At 43.9% G+C, this 15,793-nt stretch overlaps 2 protein-coding genes across 2 annotated transcripts in view; both read right to left on the reverse strand.

Moving 5' to 3' along the window:
- Window positions 1-544: 544 nt before the first annotated feature.
- mrpl3 (mitochondrial ribosomal protein L3) lies at window positions 545-7,242 on the reverse strand. The gene is made up of 10 exons (XM_042076901.1): window positions 6,989-7,242; window positions 6,578-6,762; window positions 5,751-5,842; window positions 5,496-5,594; window positions 3,862-3,961; window positions 3,639-3,699; window positions 3,238-3,349; window positions 2,913-2,990; window positions 2,575-2,652; window positions 545-902 (listed from the first exon to the last, which is right to left on the reverse strand). The coding sequence occupies exons 1-10, from the start codon at window positions 7,093-7,095 to the stop codon at window positions 753-755; spliced, it is 1,062 nt and encodes a 353-aa protein (XP_041932835.1). The 5' UTR covers window positions 7,096-7,242; the 3' UTR covers window positions 545-752.
- Window positions 7,243-8,035: 793 nt separating this feature from the next.
- Window positions 8,036-15,793, reverse strand: part of cpne4b (copine IVb) — a 31,303-nt gene continuing 23,545 nt past the window's right edge. Inside the window, exons 13-16 of the mRNA XM_042076897.1 lie at window positions 12,769-12,820; window positions 12,376-12,509; window positions 11,687-11,923; window positions 8,036-9,278 (exon numbers count right to left, since the gene is read on the reverse strand). Coding sequence (XP_041932831.1) covers window positions 9,147-9,278; window positions 11,687-11,923; window positions 12,376-12,509; window positions 12,769-12,820 — 555 coding nt within the window. The 3' untranslated portion in view covers window positions 8,036-9,146. The remainder of the gene's footprint in view (window positions 9,279-11,686; window positions 11,924-12,375; window positions 12,510-12,768; window positions 12,821-15,793) is intronic.

A 15,793-nucleotide genomic window follows, 5' to 3' on the forward strand; every position in this document is an offset into this window, starting at 1 on the left:
GTGTGTGTGTGTGTGCCTGCTTTATTTGTGTGTGAGAATGTGGGTGTACACTAGCACCTCGGTGTGTGTGCGTGTGTTTATTGAGCATGTGCAATGAGATGTGTCTGTAAAGCCAGAGACTTTCTAATGAGGAGACACAGCACTCAAAAAATACTCCATATAAATGCATGGGGCTAGTTTGTCACGCCAATATGGCCATTGTCTACACATATCCCACCCCTTCCTCGGCAAAACGTCGACATGTGAATACATTGAGCCAATCATATGGTGTGTTGTGAAGACATCGTGCCAATCATGTGTTGTGATCTCGCCGCTGGAGCAAGATTGGTGTCGTGAAGCCTTGCGCACGCGCAGTTCGACCCAAAGACTGTGCCCGATGAGTGCCCATAAAGCGTTGGTATATGGCCGCCGAGTGGAGGAACTTGCTTAAAAGGACTTTGGTAAAGCTCTGTGTGTAAGCTCATATTGTGGTGTGTGTGTATGTGTGTGTATTCATGTTCATGTGTTCACATGCATGTATGTAAGCTCTTATCACACACACAGATATCATTATCAAATCATATTTTATTGACTGCAGTAACATCTCTGCACCTTTACAACCAACTGTGTGTGTGTGTGTGTGTGTATATCTTTCTTTGGATGGTTGTGGTGTCCTTCTCTCCTTTCTGAGATATGTTGCCGGAGTACAGTTCCTCTGGCTCTGAGTGTGTGTGTGTGTGTGTGTGTGTGTGTGTGTGTGTGTGTGTGTGTTTTCAGGCTGTTGTGGCTTCTTCCTCTCCATGCTGAAACATGTTGTCGGCGTAAAGGTCCTCTGCTAGCTCCTCCTCTCCATCTCTGAAGAACGTGGGGAACGGAAGGTTCCCAGTCTGGCCCGCCCACTTTGGTAATCTGGTGTCCCGCACCTAACAATGCAACATAAGCATCAGTAACGCACACGCGCACACGCGCACGCACGCACGCACGCACACACACACGGTAACACAACTGACACACACTTCCTGCAAGCGCACCTGACACACACTTCCTGCAAGCGCACCTGACAATGCCACACAGGTTTCAGACACAGACACACACACGTATCCCAACCACCTCTACGTTGACATTAAAGGATAAAGGAAGGATTAAAGGATGTGATATTGACCTAAAGTGTATTGAAACATGATACCGAGTGTGAACGTATGTCTCATAGCCCATCTCGGCTTGTCCCCTGCACTCCAAAATCTGGCGCTAGTTAGCCGATGCTACCAACAGCTTTTTCAATAGTGGTGCTTCGGCATCGGGCTAGCCATGCAAATAAATCACTGTAAAAAAAATAATAATAATTCAGTGGAAATGCATGGATTCCAGTTTCTTCCAGTAGCAGCAACTGGAATCCATGCATTTCCACTGAATTATTTTTGGAATCTGATCCCTTATCATACCTGTTCATTCTTACTCGTTGCTCGACTTATCGTGACTAAATTCAAGATGGCTGCAAACGCTAAACTTCGTGAAGATACAAGACGATTTATACAGACAGTAAGTAAACTACCAGTGCTTTTTCAAAGTTCTCAATGTCTCATTTTAAATGTCAGGGCCCACGGAAGTCTACCAATGAAGTGTGGAGATACACCCATTTACGAGGCTCAATGTAAAACAGTGATTTATTTGCATGGCTAGCCCGATGCCGAAGCACCACTATTGAAAAAGCTGTTGGTAGCATCGGCTAACTAGCGCCAGATTTTGGAGTGCAGGGGACAAGCCGAGATGGGCTATGAGACATACGTTCACACTCTGTATCATGTTTCAATACACTTTAGTTCAATATCACACCGGAATTCTCCTTTAATTGCTGATCTTATGAATACATTCAAGAGTGAGCTCAACAGTGGCACTAAGCCGCACCTCCAATCTCCCCTTTTCTTAACACCACTCTTAATCCCCCTCCATGGTCTAACAGGGTGGGAGACGGCCAGTGAAAGTCTACACACATCCAAGGGTCACAGAACACAAGTGTGTGTGTGTGTGTGTGTGTGTGTGTGTGTGTGTGTGTGTGTGTGTGTGTGTGTGTGTGTGTGTGTGTTGTACATGGTGAGTGAAGTGAGTGTGATCGATGTTGAGATTATTATTTATGCATGGTTCACACACTCTACTGACCCCCTGCTTGATGGAGATGGATTGAGCTGTCTACTGCCTGTACGTGTGTGTACGTGTGTGTGTGTGTGTGTGTGTGTGCCAAGGTCAGTGATTCTGCTGCCTTGGACAATGTTCTCTTATTTTAGCAGGCATGGGAATGAAAGTGAAGACGCCAGCACAAAAGGAGAAGAGAACTCACTCATCAATCTTGGCCATGAATCAGCATTTAATGTGTACGTGTGTGTGTGTGTGTGTGTGTGTGTGTATGGGTCTCTGGAATTCTTCGTGTCACTGTACTGCTGTACCCTGTTGTGTATGTACACAAAGTCATTGGGATGGCATGAAATTTGAGAATGGATGGTTTTGTTCCTATAAACATGTACGTAGCGTCAGCATTTGTATTTGTGTGTGTGTGCGTGCGTCCGTCCGTCCGTCCGTGCGTGCGTGCGTGTCACTCACCTTCACTAAGCAGTTCTTGTGCCCAGGGACGGAACCATTGACATACAAAATGTTATATCTGTTGTTTACTCTCCACACCTAAGACACAGAGAGAGAGACAGACAGACAGACAGACAGACAGAGAGAGAGAGGGTGTATTAGAATAAAAACAAACTTTTTTCATAATGTAAAATCGGTAAATGTTGGGATCCATGTATGTTTGTGTGCATATGTGTAAATGTATGTCTAGATATACCGTAAGGGCATGTGTACGCATTTGTGATTGTGTGTGTGTTTGTGTATATATTTGAGTGTTAGTTTGGGAGTCTGTGTGTGTGTGTGTGTGGGGGTATATTTACCTTTAAGCCAAATGCTGTATCAAAATCATTCCCCATCTGCCCTGGCATCTTCTTCCCTTTATGGACTTTAGCTGGATCCTTAAACAAACAAACATATTCTTTAACACAACAAACAAGAAAACAAAGCACCCATACAGCCATCTCTGCACCTTGCGTGCATGCACATGCACGCACACTCACACACACACACACGGGCACAGTCGCACACACGCACGCACACACACACTTACTCACTTCCCATCTGTCTTCCATGTTTTGATATGCCCACTTGCAAGTTGCAAGAACACATAATAATAAATGTACACACACACACTCTCTCTCTTACCCCTCCTGGGCCCAGAGATCCGGGTCTCCGGTGTGTTTTGGTCTGGCCATGGGTAGCAGGCTGACCTTTGAACCCCCAGCGTTTCATCACACCCTGGAAGCCCTTTCCAATCCTGAGACAGAGGCAACAACACATCACAACAAAAACAACAACAACAACAACACGTCACAACAAAACAAACACACAACTTCTCTGATCTCGTTCAGTTTCACCAACACTCATCTTAATTTACTTACAATCTCATTAAAACCTGGGGAGGGAGGCTAGGATTATCAGATCAAAAGCTCTTCAAAAATGCTCTGACAACTACAGTAGCAATTATTTTGTGTGTGTGTGTGTGTGTGTGTGTGTGTGTGTGTGTGTGTGTATGTATGTGTGTGTAATGTTGATGAATGACTCACGTTTTAGCTGTGACGTCTACATACTGCCCAGGCCGAAAGTGGGCTGCATAGAGAGGAGTGCCTACACAAACACAGCACAAGAGAGGCAAAAGGAGAGAGGGATGGAGGGATGGATGACAAAAAAGAGATAGAGGTAAAAGTACAGTAGGTTGGGCAGTGCATGTGAGAACTGTAAGGAAGACTGTGTTTAATAAATAGGGGATTAGTGGGGTTGAGGTGCTACCTGGTTTGATGATGGCATTCTCTGTGACTCGGAATGTTGAGACTTTCCGTTTGGGAGGAACTCCAGCATTCCGGAACAACTCTAAGGATTCTTCTGACCTCTGCAGTCACACAAGGACAAACAACTCGAGTGAGCCACAGAGGACTACACCAGTCTGAGAGTGAGTGAGTGTGTGTGTGTTTGTTACCCTCCTCCAGCCCAACTGCAATCTGTCTACAGTTCCAGCAGATCTCTACACAATGCCGTTCCTTCCCCACCCCTCTCCATCTTTAACACTCTGGACCAATTCCCAGCAGCGCTCCAGGGTCATTACATTTCTGGCACTCTCAGAGCACCACTGGTCAAAGCTGACAGCTACATCTCTTCTGTAATAACACACACACACACACACACACACACACACTCACCGGACCTTTTCTGCTGAGCTGGCATTTCTTCTGCCGGGGTCTCAAAGAAACTGTAAAACAATCTATTGTTCCAGCCCCAAACCTGACCAGTGAACATAATGAGAACATTCTGGACAAAATCAGTCCATTCTTCTCGACAGCTGTCTGTCTTCTTCATAACATCACTATCATTTGCTCTGAAAAACTACACAGTAGAACTTGTGGTATAGGCTAGTGGTGCACAACACATTTGTAATGCAGCACTACATACAAAAAACACAGACTAATGTAATACACCATAACTACAAAATACTGCAATATATCGTAACCACAGAATACTGGAATATACCATAACCACACAACACATACCAACTGACAGAACAAAACCGCCAACACAGGAATCTGGCTTTCAGATCAGATCATATATCAGACAGGATGACATTCACCAACAGCCTTTCTCTCCCTCCCCTTCCTCTCTTCCTCCCTCGCTCTCTCTCTCCTCTGATGTTCTATATTGTATTCCTGTGGCAGCGCTCTTCATTTGTAAACATGAGATCAGCATCAGAAAGAACAACACTTTCCTTTTTCACTAAGGACACACAGAACACTCCAAGCATAAATTCATCTACGGAGCCCTCACGGGGGCAAACAGAGTTGTTCCAATTGATGACACAAACAAACATAAATACCAACACCCCCCCCCCCCCCCATGTCACTCATCACCTCATCTGGCCCCACATTCAAGGCTCTGCTTATACAACACAACTCCCTTTCCAAATGCTCAGCAGAGGCACTCAAACAATATGAATCATTTACATAAAAGTGATTCTCTTCTCCTCCACACCACTGACTGCACTGAAGAGCTGCCGCTTAAGGATTTGGGGACATAGAAAACTGGCATTAATATGGAAACAACAGAAACAGTGCAGAATACTTAAGCAGAGAAGGAATGATTTTCTTTCTTTTCATTTGTTAGATCTGAATTGTACATACAAAACAGTTGGAGAATGTAGGATACTTAAATATACAGACGTCACATTCTCACACACACACACTCACACTCACTCACTCTGAGGCAACATGTGGGACCATTCTTCTGTTGTCTGCATGACCGGAGACACACTTTAGCACTATTCAACTATTCAACCCTTTCAGCAGCAACCACTCGAGACTCCACACTCACACACTGCTGCACGAACGTGTGAATGTGTGTGTGTGCGCGCGTGTGCGTGGGGGGAGGAATCTCACCTGAAATGGCGAGCAGTTCTGCCCTCCCACTAGCAGGGCGGGGCATGTTCCATCATACTCCTCTTTGGGCAGGTATTTAATCACATGGCAATCCTTCACCTGACACACAACAAAACATCAACTTAGCTGTGTGTGTGTGTATGGAAGAGAGAGAGAGAGAGAGAGAGAGAGAGAGAAGAGTGTGTGTGTGTGTGTGTGTGTGGGGGGGGGGGACTAGGGGTAGTGACATTGAATGAACCTCAAAGGCCACCGTACCTGAAGTAGGGTCACAACATGCCGGTCACCTGACTTTGTCCAGATTGGCATCATTCCCAACTTGACAGCGACCAATCCGACCCTTCGGCTACCTAAAACAGAAAAAAAACAAACACAAACAAATCCATGGTTACAAACGCACTTGTAATTTAGTGATGGAAACTGGAAACAAACATAATGCATGATGTTTTGGACAAAAACAACTGCTAAGAAATGTAGATTTAAACAAACATAAACAGACGCAATGTCATGCACAATCACTGACTGCACCTTTAAAGACTGATCTGTTCACCTTGCACTTAATGAATTAATTGGTTTGTATGTTAATGTTTTTTTGTTCATTGTTGATTTCATATTGTTGTTATTATTATTATTATTATTATTATTATTATTATTGTTACTATTATTATCACTCTTAATATTATCTAGGCTTTTCAACATTATTAGAAACGACTATTTTTAACAAATAATGTAGTGTTTATGTACAAGTTGCTCTGTACAATAGAGCCTGCCAATTAACATAATAAATAGCATGAACATAAACATCTACTTTCCACTGTGGCATGCGCATGATGACCCGTTGTGCCCTAGCTCATGACTGGATACTCCAGCGACAATAACAATAATAACATCTGTTCATTACTGGGTCGGTCAGTTCAATCGTAGTCATAGTAGACAGTCTGACTGGGACGTGGCCATACTTCTCCAGTGCACAGAGATTGGGTGTTCAGCGAAGGTGATTTAAAATCTTTGGGAAACAAGTGATTGAGTGACAGATTGAATAACGCCATCCTCTAATCTACCAAGTCAGCGTGTCTGGCCATTACCTTCCTGCCATTCGTGGCGGGGCCAAGGCTCGTCTTTCAGGGGATAAAGTTTGTCCGCCGTCATCCGTTTGAAATCTTCCGACACGACCTGTCGCATGAAGCTAGCATTGTCCTCCGTGAGATGCTCGTCGAACCACGTCGTACTTTTAATCGTCCGCACGAACTGAACAGCAGGGACTCCGATACTATGAGGAAAGTCAGCAGCAAGACAGCATAGGCTCTCATTTCCAATATCCATAACCACCATCCATAACCACCGTTATTAAATACACAGTTAGCTATCCATTAGTACAGATATAAACACACCCGGCAAGGCTATAGAACACATGGACAATAGTTAGAAAATAAACAATGAATAAATATACAACGCGAAACTACGATAGCTAACGTATATTAGCTTTGCTTTCTTACCTTTCAGTGCATATTGCAGTTGGAGCGGCAGTTCCGCTGATAAGCACATGCGTTCCACGAAGTAATGGATCCTTAAGCCTAAAAAGCCTACACGACCAAGAAGCCATGTCTAAAATACAACATACACAGGTCTTATTTTGATTTAAGATATATTTCAGTCATTACACTGCTACCAAGGTGCCCATGCCATTCTCATATTTGTCCTGTTGTGATAATGTCACCTCTGCAACTTCCGGTACAACACTGATAGAACTCCGGAATATCTGCTCTGCAATTTGGTTCTGGTTCCGCAACCGCGTGCATGCCACTTTTCATCTGGAGACTGGCAACCCGTAGAGTAGGCACTGATGAGCCTCGGTTGTTAAATAGGTTGTACAATACGTTATAGAGAAAGCATGCATGTGTATCCAAAGCAAAACATTGACTGGACCAGAAATCCTGGCTTGATTACCCACTGGCATACCCAGTAGGCCTATAGAATTTAACTAATGAGATCAAATATCTTGAGTTGTCTTTTAATTTCTGGTACACATTTAAACAGTATGATTTAATCCCCCCAAATCTTGATTTTCTTTTCATTCCCTAGGAGTACTGCTGACTTTGTCTCATTCTCAGTCTTTCGATTGGTCATCCAAGATAGGAAAGTAAGGAGACTTGGCAAACCCTGACTTACAGAAACCATTGACAAATGTTTGCCTTTGTTATCAATGGTCATTGCTACTGTTAGCGATGACATACTGCATATTGCCTTTAGTGTTTTTGTAGTTTTGCACTTGATGCTAAAAAAGTTTTGGGATTTGTTGCAACCTGCAGACATATATTGTGCTCACATTACTCGGGGAGGCTCTCCTGTTCTCTGCTACAGTCAGCTATGTCCAAGGACACTCATCTAAAATGCCGCAACTGAGTCAGCCACCTCCAAGATCACACAGACTCACTCGAACTTACTAATGCTCATACGAACCAAATCTGTATGCTTACAGAGGATACCAACACAAGAGACTGCACCAAATCTGTATGCTTACAGAGGATACCAACACAAGAGACTGCACCAAAATTGTTTAATTGTTAACATGCAAAATACATGATGTATATCAGCATTGTCCATTCAGTATGTACATTCACATATCTCTCTGTCATCTTTCATATTCAATTTCTTTTATACATATGCAAACACACACACACACACACACACACACACACACACACAAACACACACACACACAGACAGACAGACAGACAGACACACACACTTACACACACACACACACACACACACATAGAAAGAGAGCCTTAAGCTTCTACAAACTGATAACACAATGCTACATTCCTGCACACAGTATCCTTGTCCCTTTACATTGTAAGAATATGTAAGAAATATAGCAAAAGATTTTGGACAAAGTTAAAGTTATAGAAAAGAAACACAAACAGTATCTCCTCTACATATTTATAATGTTACACTCCTACGAGTCAGACATATTTGGAGTTTTAGAACCTGTCTCTCTTGTGCTTGGCATGCAAATTGCTGTTTGGTTGACCTGTCATCATTTCTATGTACAAAAGTATGTAGTATATATAACCGCTGCCTGTCCGACTGCTACACATGCAAAACAAATATAAGAAAACACATAAATAGTTCTTAAGTGGCAACTATGGGACTACTGATAAATATTCAGTGGCTCGGAAAAGCCATGGGCTACAATTTCATACAAACACACTCTGGGCCCTAGTTTAAATGATGGACAAAGGGCAAAGTCTTAAGTCTATCTACTGCTAAATGTAATAACTTGGCCAAATCCATTTCCTAATTTAATGGCATGAACAAGATCGGTGGGTCAAACATTGGGAAGTCAGTTTTAGTCTCCCTCACGCCACACTACAGCTTTGTGTACAAGATACTTTTTTCCTTGCATGCCTTTGCCTGTCATTTAAATTAGGGCACGTTGTTTTTTAGGGTTTTGTTGACAATAGATCTTGGAAAAGCAGAACTAAGAACTGAAGGTTCCTGTTTTTAACATGGCCCTGGATGTTAGTAGAAGTGTGTGGTGGATGTTATTGGAAAGTGTGGTGGAAAGAGAATCTCCTGCTGTTTTGTGTGTGAAACACTGTTGCTTTCTGTAACGCTGGCCCCTGTCATCTGAAGAGCCAGGCACTGCACTCAAGGGCTGAATGCCCTGGAAGACTCATAGTCAGACATGCATTTGGGCTTGATGCTCTTGCCGTTGTAGTAGTCCACCACCTGGTTGGGAACCTCTGCCAGGACACTCTTGGCAAGGGCAGCAGGGGAGGCCTAGGAAAGAGAAATGGAAAGAGAGATAGAGGGAGTGATATAGAGATGAAGGGAGAAAGAGATGGAGAGAGAGGTAGCGTATAGAGAGAGATGGAGAGAGGTGGAGATGGAGAGAGAAGGAGTGATAGAGTTAGAGAGAGAAAGAGAAAAAGTGATACCAAGAGAGATGGAGAGAGAAAGCAAGGGAGTGATATAGAGAGAAGGTGAGAGACAGAGGTAGAGAAAGGGAATGAAAGGAAATAGGGTGAAAGAGGGACGTTGAAGAGATAGAGGGAAAGAGAAATGAGAACAGAGAAAAAGACCAATGGAAACTATAAACAAACGTCTTTGTTAATAAGGCCCCTGCCAGCACCTGAACCTCTCGTGTTTAACCCATTCTCTTCTATGTGAAGTGGAAAAACAACAGCAGTAAATAGTCCAGTAAATGTCCAACAACAGCTGTAGCTAAGAAGCTCCATCTTATTTTTTTTGTAATAAAGTATCTATCTATCTATCTTAAAATACTAAAGTGGAAATAGGCATACAGGCACTCATTTACACACACTGATACTGCAACAAAGAGATTAAATAATGGCAAATACAGTTTAGTGTGTGAAACAACAGTGACAGGGGGCAAGCAAGTAATTTTCAGCTTGGCCAAACATTTGACATTTTTAATACATTCACTAAAACAAGGGCTTTTCAATTTCTTTAATGAAATATCCCCCCACCTGTGACCAAGCTGAACTCCTTAATGTAAAGGATATACTCCTATTGACCTAAACGTCAATCATTTCATTGTCCCATGAGACAAATTTAGCCTTCTGGACCTCTTGCTTTGTTCCAAAGAAATGTGGAATGTAATTATACTGAAACTCATGCCTATTAGCTGCATCCTGGGTAATACGGTTTTCAGGTGAAATATCCCTTATCTGCTCTTATTAAGCTGAGCTGATGCACGTGTCTAACATTAAACCACAGAAAAAGAAACAAAGAACTCAGAATACTGGTGCTCTGCGGCTTCTCTCTGGTCCAAGGGCAAAGCAAGAAATGTGATAACACAATTCTAAAAGTTTGTGTTATCTAAACCTGTGTGTGTGTGTGTGTGTGTGTGTGTGTGTGTGTGTCCTGGGGGAATAACGGTCATATTTCAATTTCAGAGTTGGACAGAATACTGTGAGCAGTGTGTGAGCACAGCAGGTATGTACCAAAAATAACACACACACACACACACAAACACACTCTCTCTCTCTCTCTCTCTCTCTCTCTCTTTCACACACACACTCTCTCTCTCTCACACACACATACACACACAATCTCTCTCTCTCTTTTACACACTCTCTCTCTCTTTCTCTCTCTCTCTCACACACACACACAATGGATGGCACACAGTATTATTGCTCAGTCTAGTGTGAACTGTCTAAATGGTGTGAAATCCATCTGAAAGTGATGTGACAGTGACCAAGCTTCTCTCTGCATGCCTCTTGCCACTGTGTGTTATCTGTTACTTACAGTCAATCTTATCATCTACCTCTCTCTCTCTTTTCTTCTCCTCCATTTCTTTCACCCTCTCTCTCTCTCCCTCTCTCACCTCTTTCACTTTCTCTCTCTCCTATGCCTCTCTCACTCTTTCTCTCTCTCACACACACACACACCTCTTTCACCCTCTCTCTCTCTCACCTCTGCCTGTTTCACTTTCTCTCTCTATCTCTCTATCTCCTACACCACTTTCACTTTCTCTCTCTCTCACTTTCTCGCTCTCTCTTTCTCTCTCTCTCTCACTCGTTCATCCCTCTGTTTACACAAACGTTTTCAACACTATATTTATCTCCATGAAATTCTATTAGCGTCCCTTGAGCTCGGCAACTGTGTGGCTGTCCGTGCCTCCCTCCCTCTTTGCTCCCGTCTGACGGACCTGCTCTGGCTGCACCAATCACACTAATGGAGTTTGATCGCCCTGGTTACAGTAGCTGACAGTTCCAATCAGGCTCCTCACAGCTGGAATGGAACATAGCGGAAGGTTCTAGAATGGAATGGAAGTGTATGAAGGGCATTTTCAACAGTGAGGTAGCTTTCATAAACATGTTTTATACTTATCTGGTAGAGGTGGGGGGCAGAGGGAGAGTGATAGATCAAATGGCAGAAAGAGATATAACAAGATGGACAGATAAAGCAAGAGAGGAGAAAGGGACAAGAAGAGCTGAGAGAGAGAGATGGAGAAAATGAAACAAGTTCTCTCTCTCACACACACACACACACACACACACAGAAAGAGAAACAATAACCCAAAGTATATCAAACTAAACGACCAAGGTGTTAGGAGTGTGTGTGTGTGTGTGTTTGTGTGTGTGTGTGTGTGTGTGTGTGTGTGTGTGTGTGTGTGTGTGTGTGTGTGTGTGTGTGTGTGTGTGTGTGTGTGTAGAACTAACGTGTTTGAAGTTGTGGAAGGGGACAAACTGGACGATGTCCCTCAGGACAGGCTCCCCTTTGGGTGAGCGCAGGATTCCGTCGTCGCCATCCAGCATCTGCATGTCGCTGAAGTCGGCGTTGCCGATGCCCACAATGATGACGGACATGGGCAGGTGGGATGCGTGGACGATGGCCTCCCGCGTGTCGGCCATGTCTGTGATCACGCCGTCCGTCAGGATCAGCAGGATAAAGTACTCCTGCAGGGAGACAGAGAGAGACTATATGAACAGACACACACACACACACACACACACACACACACACGCGCCCAAGGCATATCGACACACACACACACACTCTCTCTCTCAGACTGGTGTAGTCCTCTGTGGCTCGAGTTGTTTGTCTTTTTGTGACTCCAGAGGTCAGAAGAAGAATCCTTAGAGTCACTTATAGGCTCCATCTCCATCACACACACACACACACACACACACACACACACACACACTCTCTCTCTCAGACTGGTGTAGTCCTCTGTGGCTCGAGTTGTTTGTCTTTTTGTGACTCCAGAGGTCAGAAGAAGAATCCTTAGAGTCACTTATAGGCTCCATCTCCATCACACACACACACACACACACACACACACACACACACACACACACACACACACACACACACACACACACACACACAGACACACTGAAACCCTCACCATGGCCTCTTTGGTGTGCATCTCCTCAGACGCGGCGTTGGCCACTTTCATGATGATGGGGGCGATGTTAGTGGGGCCGTAGAGCTGGATCTTAGGAAGACAGTTCTGATAGGCCTCTAACACACCCTGAATACCTACACACACACACACACACACACACACACACACACACACACACACACACACACACACCAAGTATGTTGACACACAGATACAAACCTTCACTTTAGTGTGTGTGTGTGTGTCTGTGTGAGAGAGAGAGAGATAGAAAGAGAAACCTGCGAGTCTCCAATATGTTTACCATCACCATTGTAAACTCTAATTAAGAAATACTAACTTTATGAAAACTTTACACCAAGACACACACACACAAATCTTCACTTGAAGGCTTACCTGCACATTCTGGGTTGTCTTCATCAAAGTTCACAGCAAAGTCATGTGATACCTGAAACACACATGACTACATCACCAACCACATTAGACACCAGACAGTAAGACCATCTGAGATCACCCGAGACCACCCGAGATCACCTGAGACCACCCAAGATAATCTGAGACCACCTGAGATCACCCAAGATCACATGAGATCACCTGAGACCACCCGAGATCACCTGTGACTATCTGAGACCACACAAGTGCTCTAATACAAGGTGCTGAATGACAGACATGAAGTCAGAAATGCTTGAAATAAATGAGGTTTAAGTAATTAAGATAATAAAATATGATGGGATTTTAGGGCAGACACACATGATAAACTCGGTTATCTATGCACTAATAGTATTTGCATGTCTTTGACAGGATTAGCAGACTAGATTTGAATGTTCCTTGATTGTTTGTGGGTTCTAATGGGGCACAGCATCAAACCATACCTACAAATCTGCACCAGGCCAGTACTGAAATTTGGGGAACAAGGAAATACAGGAAAATACTGTATATGATTTTTCAGAACAAATCAAGACACTATACAATTGCCAGGACAATCCAAGGAAAAATGGGACGTCTTGTCACCCTAGATCTGATTTAAAGATAATCAGATTATCGAAAGATCGTCTGCACTGTATATTAGATTGACACAACAATGATCCTCACCAGACGTCAGGCAAAAAATAAACAGATCTTAGAGGAATATAACGATGATCCACACCAGATCTAATCTAAAAATCATCTGTTCCAGATTTTAGCCTAATCTAAAGATCACCTGCATCAGATCTTCCTACAGACCAGTCTCCCTAGAGTCACCCAGTGCAGTCTTGTCCAAAAATACCTACGTCATTAAGGTCTTTCACACAACCACATCATTCCATGGAGAGCGGTCTTTCAGAGGCTAAAAATTGTAAAGGACACAGTTCAGTGTTTGCCGAGTCTAAGCAGTAATTCCTTTTTTCAACAAAGCCGTTGGGCCTTTCAAACGCTCTTTCATCCGCAGACATTTACATTCAAGACCAGCTCAGGACGGGAGATACATAAAACATACAATACAGCTTCAGCCCTGGTGGCTGTTGGAGTGCACACACACACACACACACACACACACACACACATATACACACATGCACACCTATACACCTATACACATTCACACACACACACACACACACACACACACACACACACAAAAACATATACACACAGCAAGCCTACAACTAATCACAGGCCACGGTTTTGGCACAGACAGGGCAGCCAATAAGGAGAGCCCATCCTGACCAGGCAAGCTGAGATCAGTAGCCAGCTGAGAGGTGATTATTACGGGTCATGCATTATTCAAATGAAAACCCTGTGGCAGGTAAGCATTCAGAATACTGAATCGGTATGAATCATTCTGAATCTGAGTTTCCATGACAATACCTTCAGATGCAGCAGAATGGAGTGAATATGGTCAAGGTGGAGAAAGAGAGGGAGAGATAGAGAGAAAGGAAAGGAGAGAGGTGTCAGGACAGAGAGTCCAAAGCAGGATGAAAGAAATAGAGAGAAGGGGTGTAAGTGTGGAGGAAGTAAAGAGAGGACAGAGGTCAGAGGTGATGAAAAAAACAAAACACTTGGTACATAAAGAAAGTACCGTAGGAACAAATGATGTCCTGTGCAAATATGGGATTGCTGCTTTTGGAGTAGTAGTAGTGCACATAAGTAACACAGAAGCCAAAGGAACTGCGCTGGCTACTGATCTCAGCTCGCCTGGCCAGGATGGGCTCTCATGATTGGCTGCCCTGGGGGGTTTATGCCAATATCGTGGTCTGTGATTGGCTGTAGGCTTGCTGTGTGTGGAAGGCACAGCTCTTCATCTCCCTGGCTTTACGCTGCGCAAGGTCAGAAGCTGAAACATCTGTCAGAGCAGCTACTTGTGTGCGCACTTCAGCTCAGAGCCTTGTGCTACACACTGAGGCTTGCTCCCTAAGCCCTGAGACTCTTGCGAACACTGGTGTGGCTGAAGGGCGCAGAGCTCTCATAGACACCCACAGGCACTACTCCGTATCTGCCTCAGACAGACAGGCAGAGCCAGTTTCAGCACCACGGACAGCTGTTGTCAGTGAAGATAATAACACCTGCAGTTGCTGGTTTGGAAAAAAAAAAAAAAGGTCAAAGGTTGTATAGAGTGGAAGCTATCTCTCTGAATGACGGCTGCCTGAATGTGCTTGTCAGTTTGGAGCCTTTGATGGATCACTGCAGCAGCATATTGTCATAACACACTGCAGTATCTGACAAGTGAAGGCAGGAAACTTCGCTTTCAAAGCACTAACAGGGAGTCAACAACAGGTTCAGGACCACGGACAGTGATTGACAGAATAACAAACTAAACCTTCAACAATCACGACATCTTCAGATATGGCATCTTCAGTGTTCAGCGTACTCAGAAAGAATTCATGTGTGCATACCCAAACCTAGTGCTATGAATGAGAAACAAACAAAGTGACTAAGCCAGAGCCACAGACAGTTTTAGCCAATCAACATGTTGCTCAGGGGCAACAGAAGGCAGGGGTGTACTCTGATTGGCTGCTTAGCTCAACCTATAAACAATCTTTCTCCAGAAGTGCCAACTCTACCTCTTGGCTTTCTCCAGTCTCCTCATCTCCTTCTTGTTGTTCGTGTTGAAAGAGATAATCAACCTGAAATGATCTTGCCTCCAATATCTACTTGATGTGGGGGACAGCGGTCACCCATGAAAGGTTTTCTTGTCAACGAGCAATCCGGCAAAATGTCAGTGACCACAAAGAACCGGCCACCAGACTGGGACATTCAGTGTTGCTTTTGTGCTCCACAGATGGAAAAATCAGATACAGTCAATACCTTGATTAGCACCACGGACAGCGACTGTCAGTTGAAAACTGAAACTCATCTACAGCCATCAAAATATCTTCAAAAGTTGGACACCCTCAATTTTCAGTGACAAGCCGCCATATTTTATTCGTACTTCATGACTATA

Source organism: Alosa sapidissima, chromosome 21 (assembly GCF_018492685.1).
Source record: "Alosa sapidissima isolate fAloSap1 chromosome 21, fAloSap1.pri, whole genome shotgun sequence".
NCBI classification, from domain to species: Eukaryota; Metazoa; Chordata; class Actinopteri; order Clupeiformes; family Clupeidae; genus Alosa; species Alosa sapidissima.

What these genes read in the sequence shown, in the direction of transcription:
- mrpl3 (XM_042076901.1), bottom strand. Translation starts at nt 7,095, where the DNA reads ATGGCTTCTTGGTCGTGTAGGCTTTTTAGGCTTAAGGATCCATTACTT. An exon ending in CCGCCACGAATGGCAGGAAG is followed by an intron (nt 5,843 to 6,577) that starts GTAATGGCCAGA and finishes TTTCTGTTTTAG; the next exon opens with GTAGCCGAAGGGTCGGATTG. An exon ending in ATGTTGTGACCCTACTTCAG is followed by an intron (nt 5,595 to 5,750) that starts GTACGGTGGCCT and finishes GTTGTGTGTCAG; the next exon opens with GTGAAGGATTGCCATGTGAT.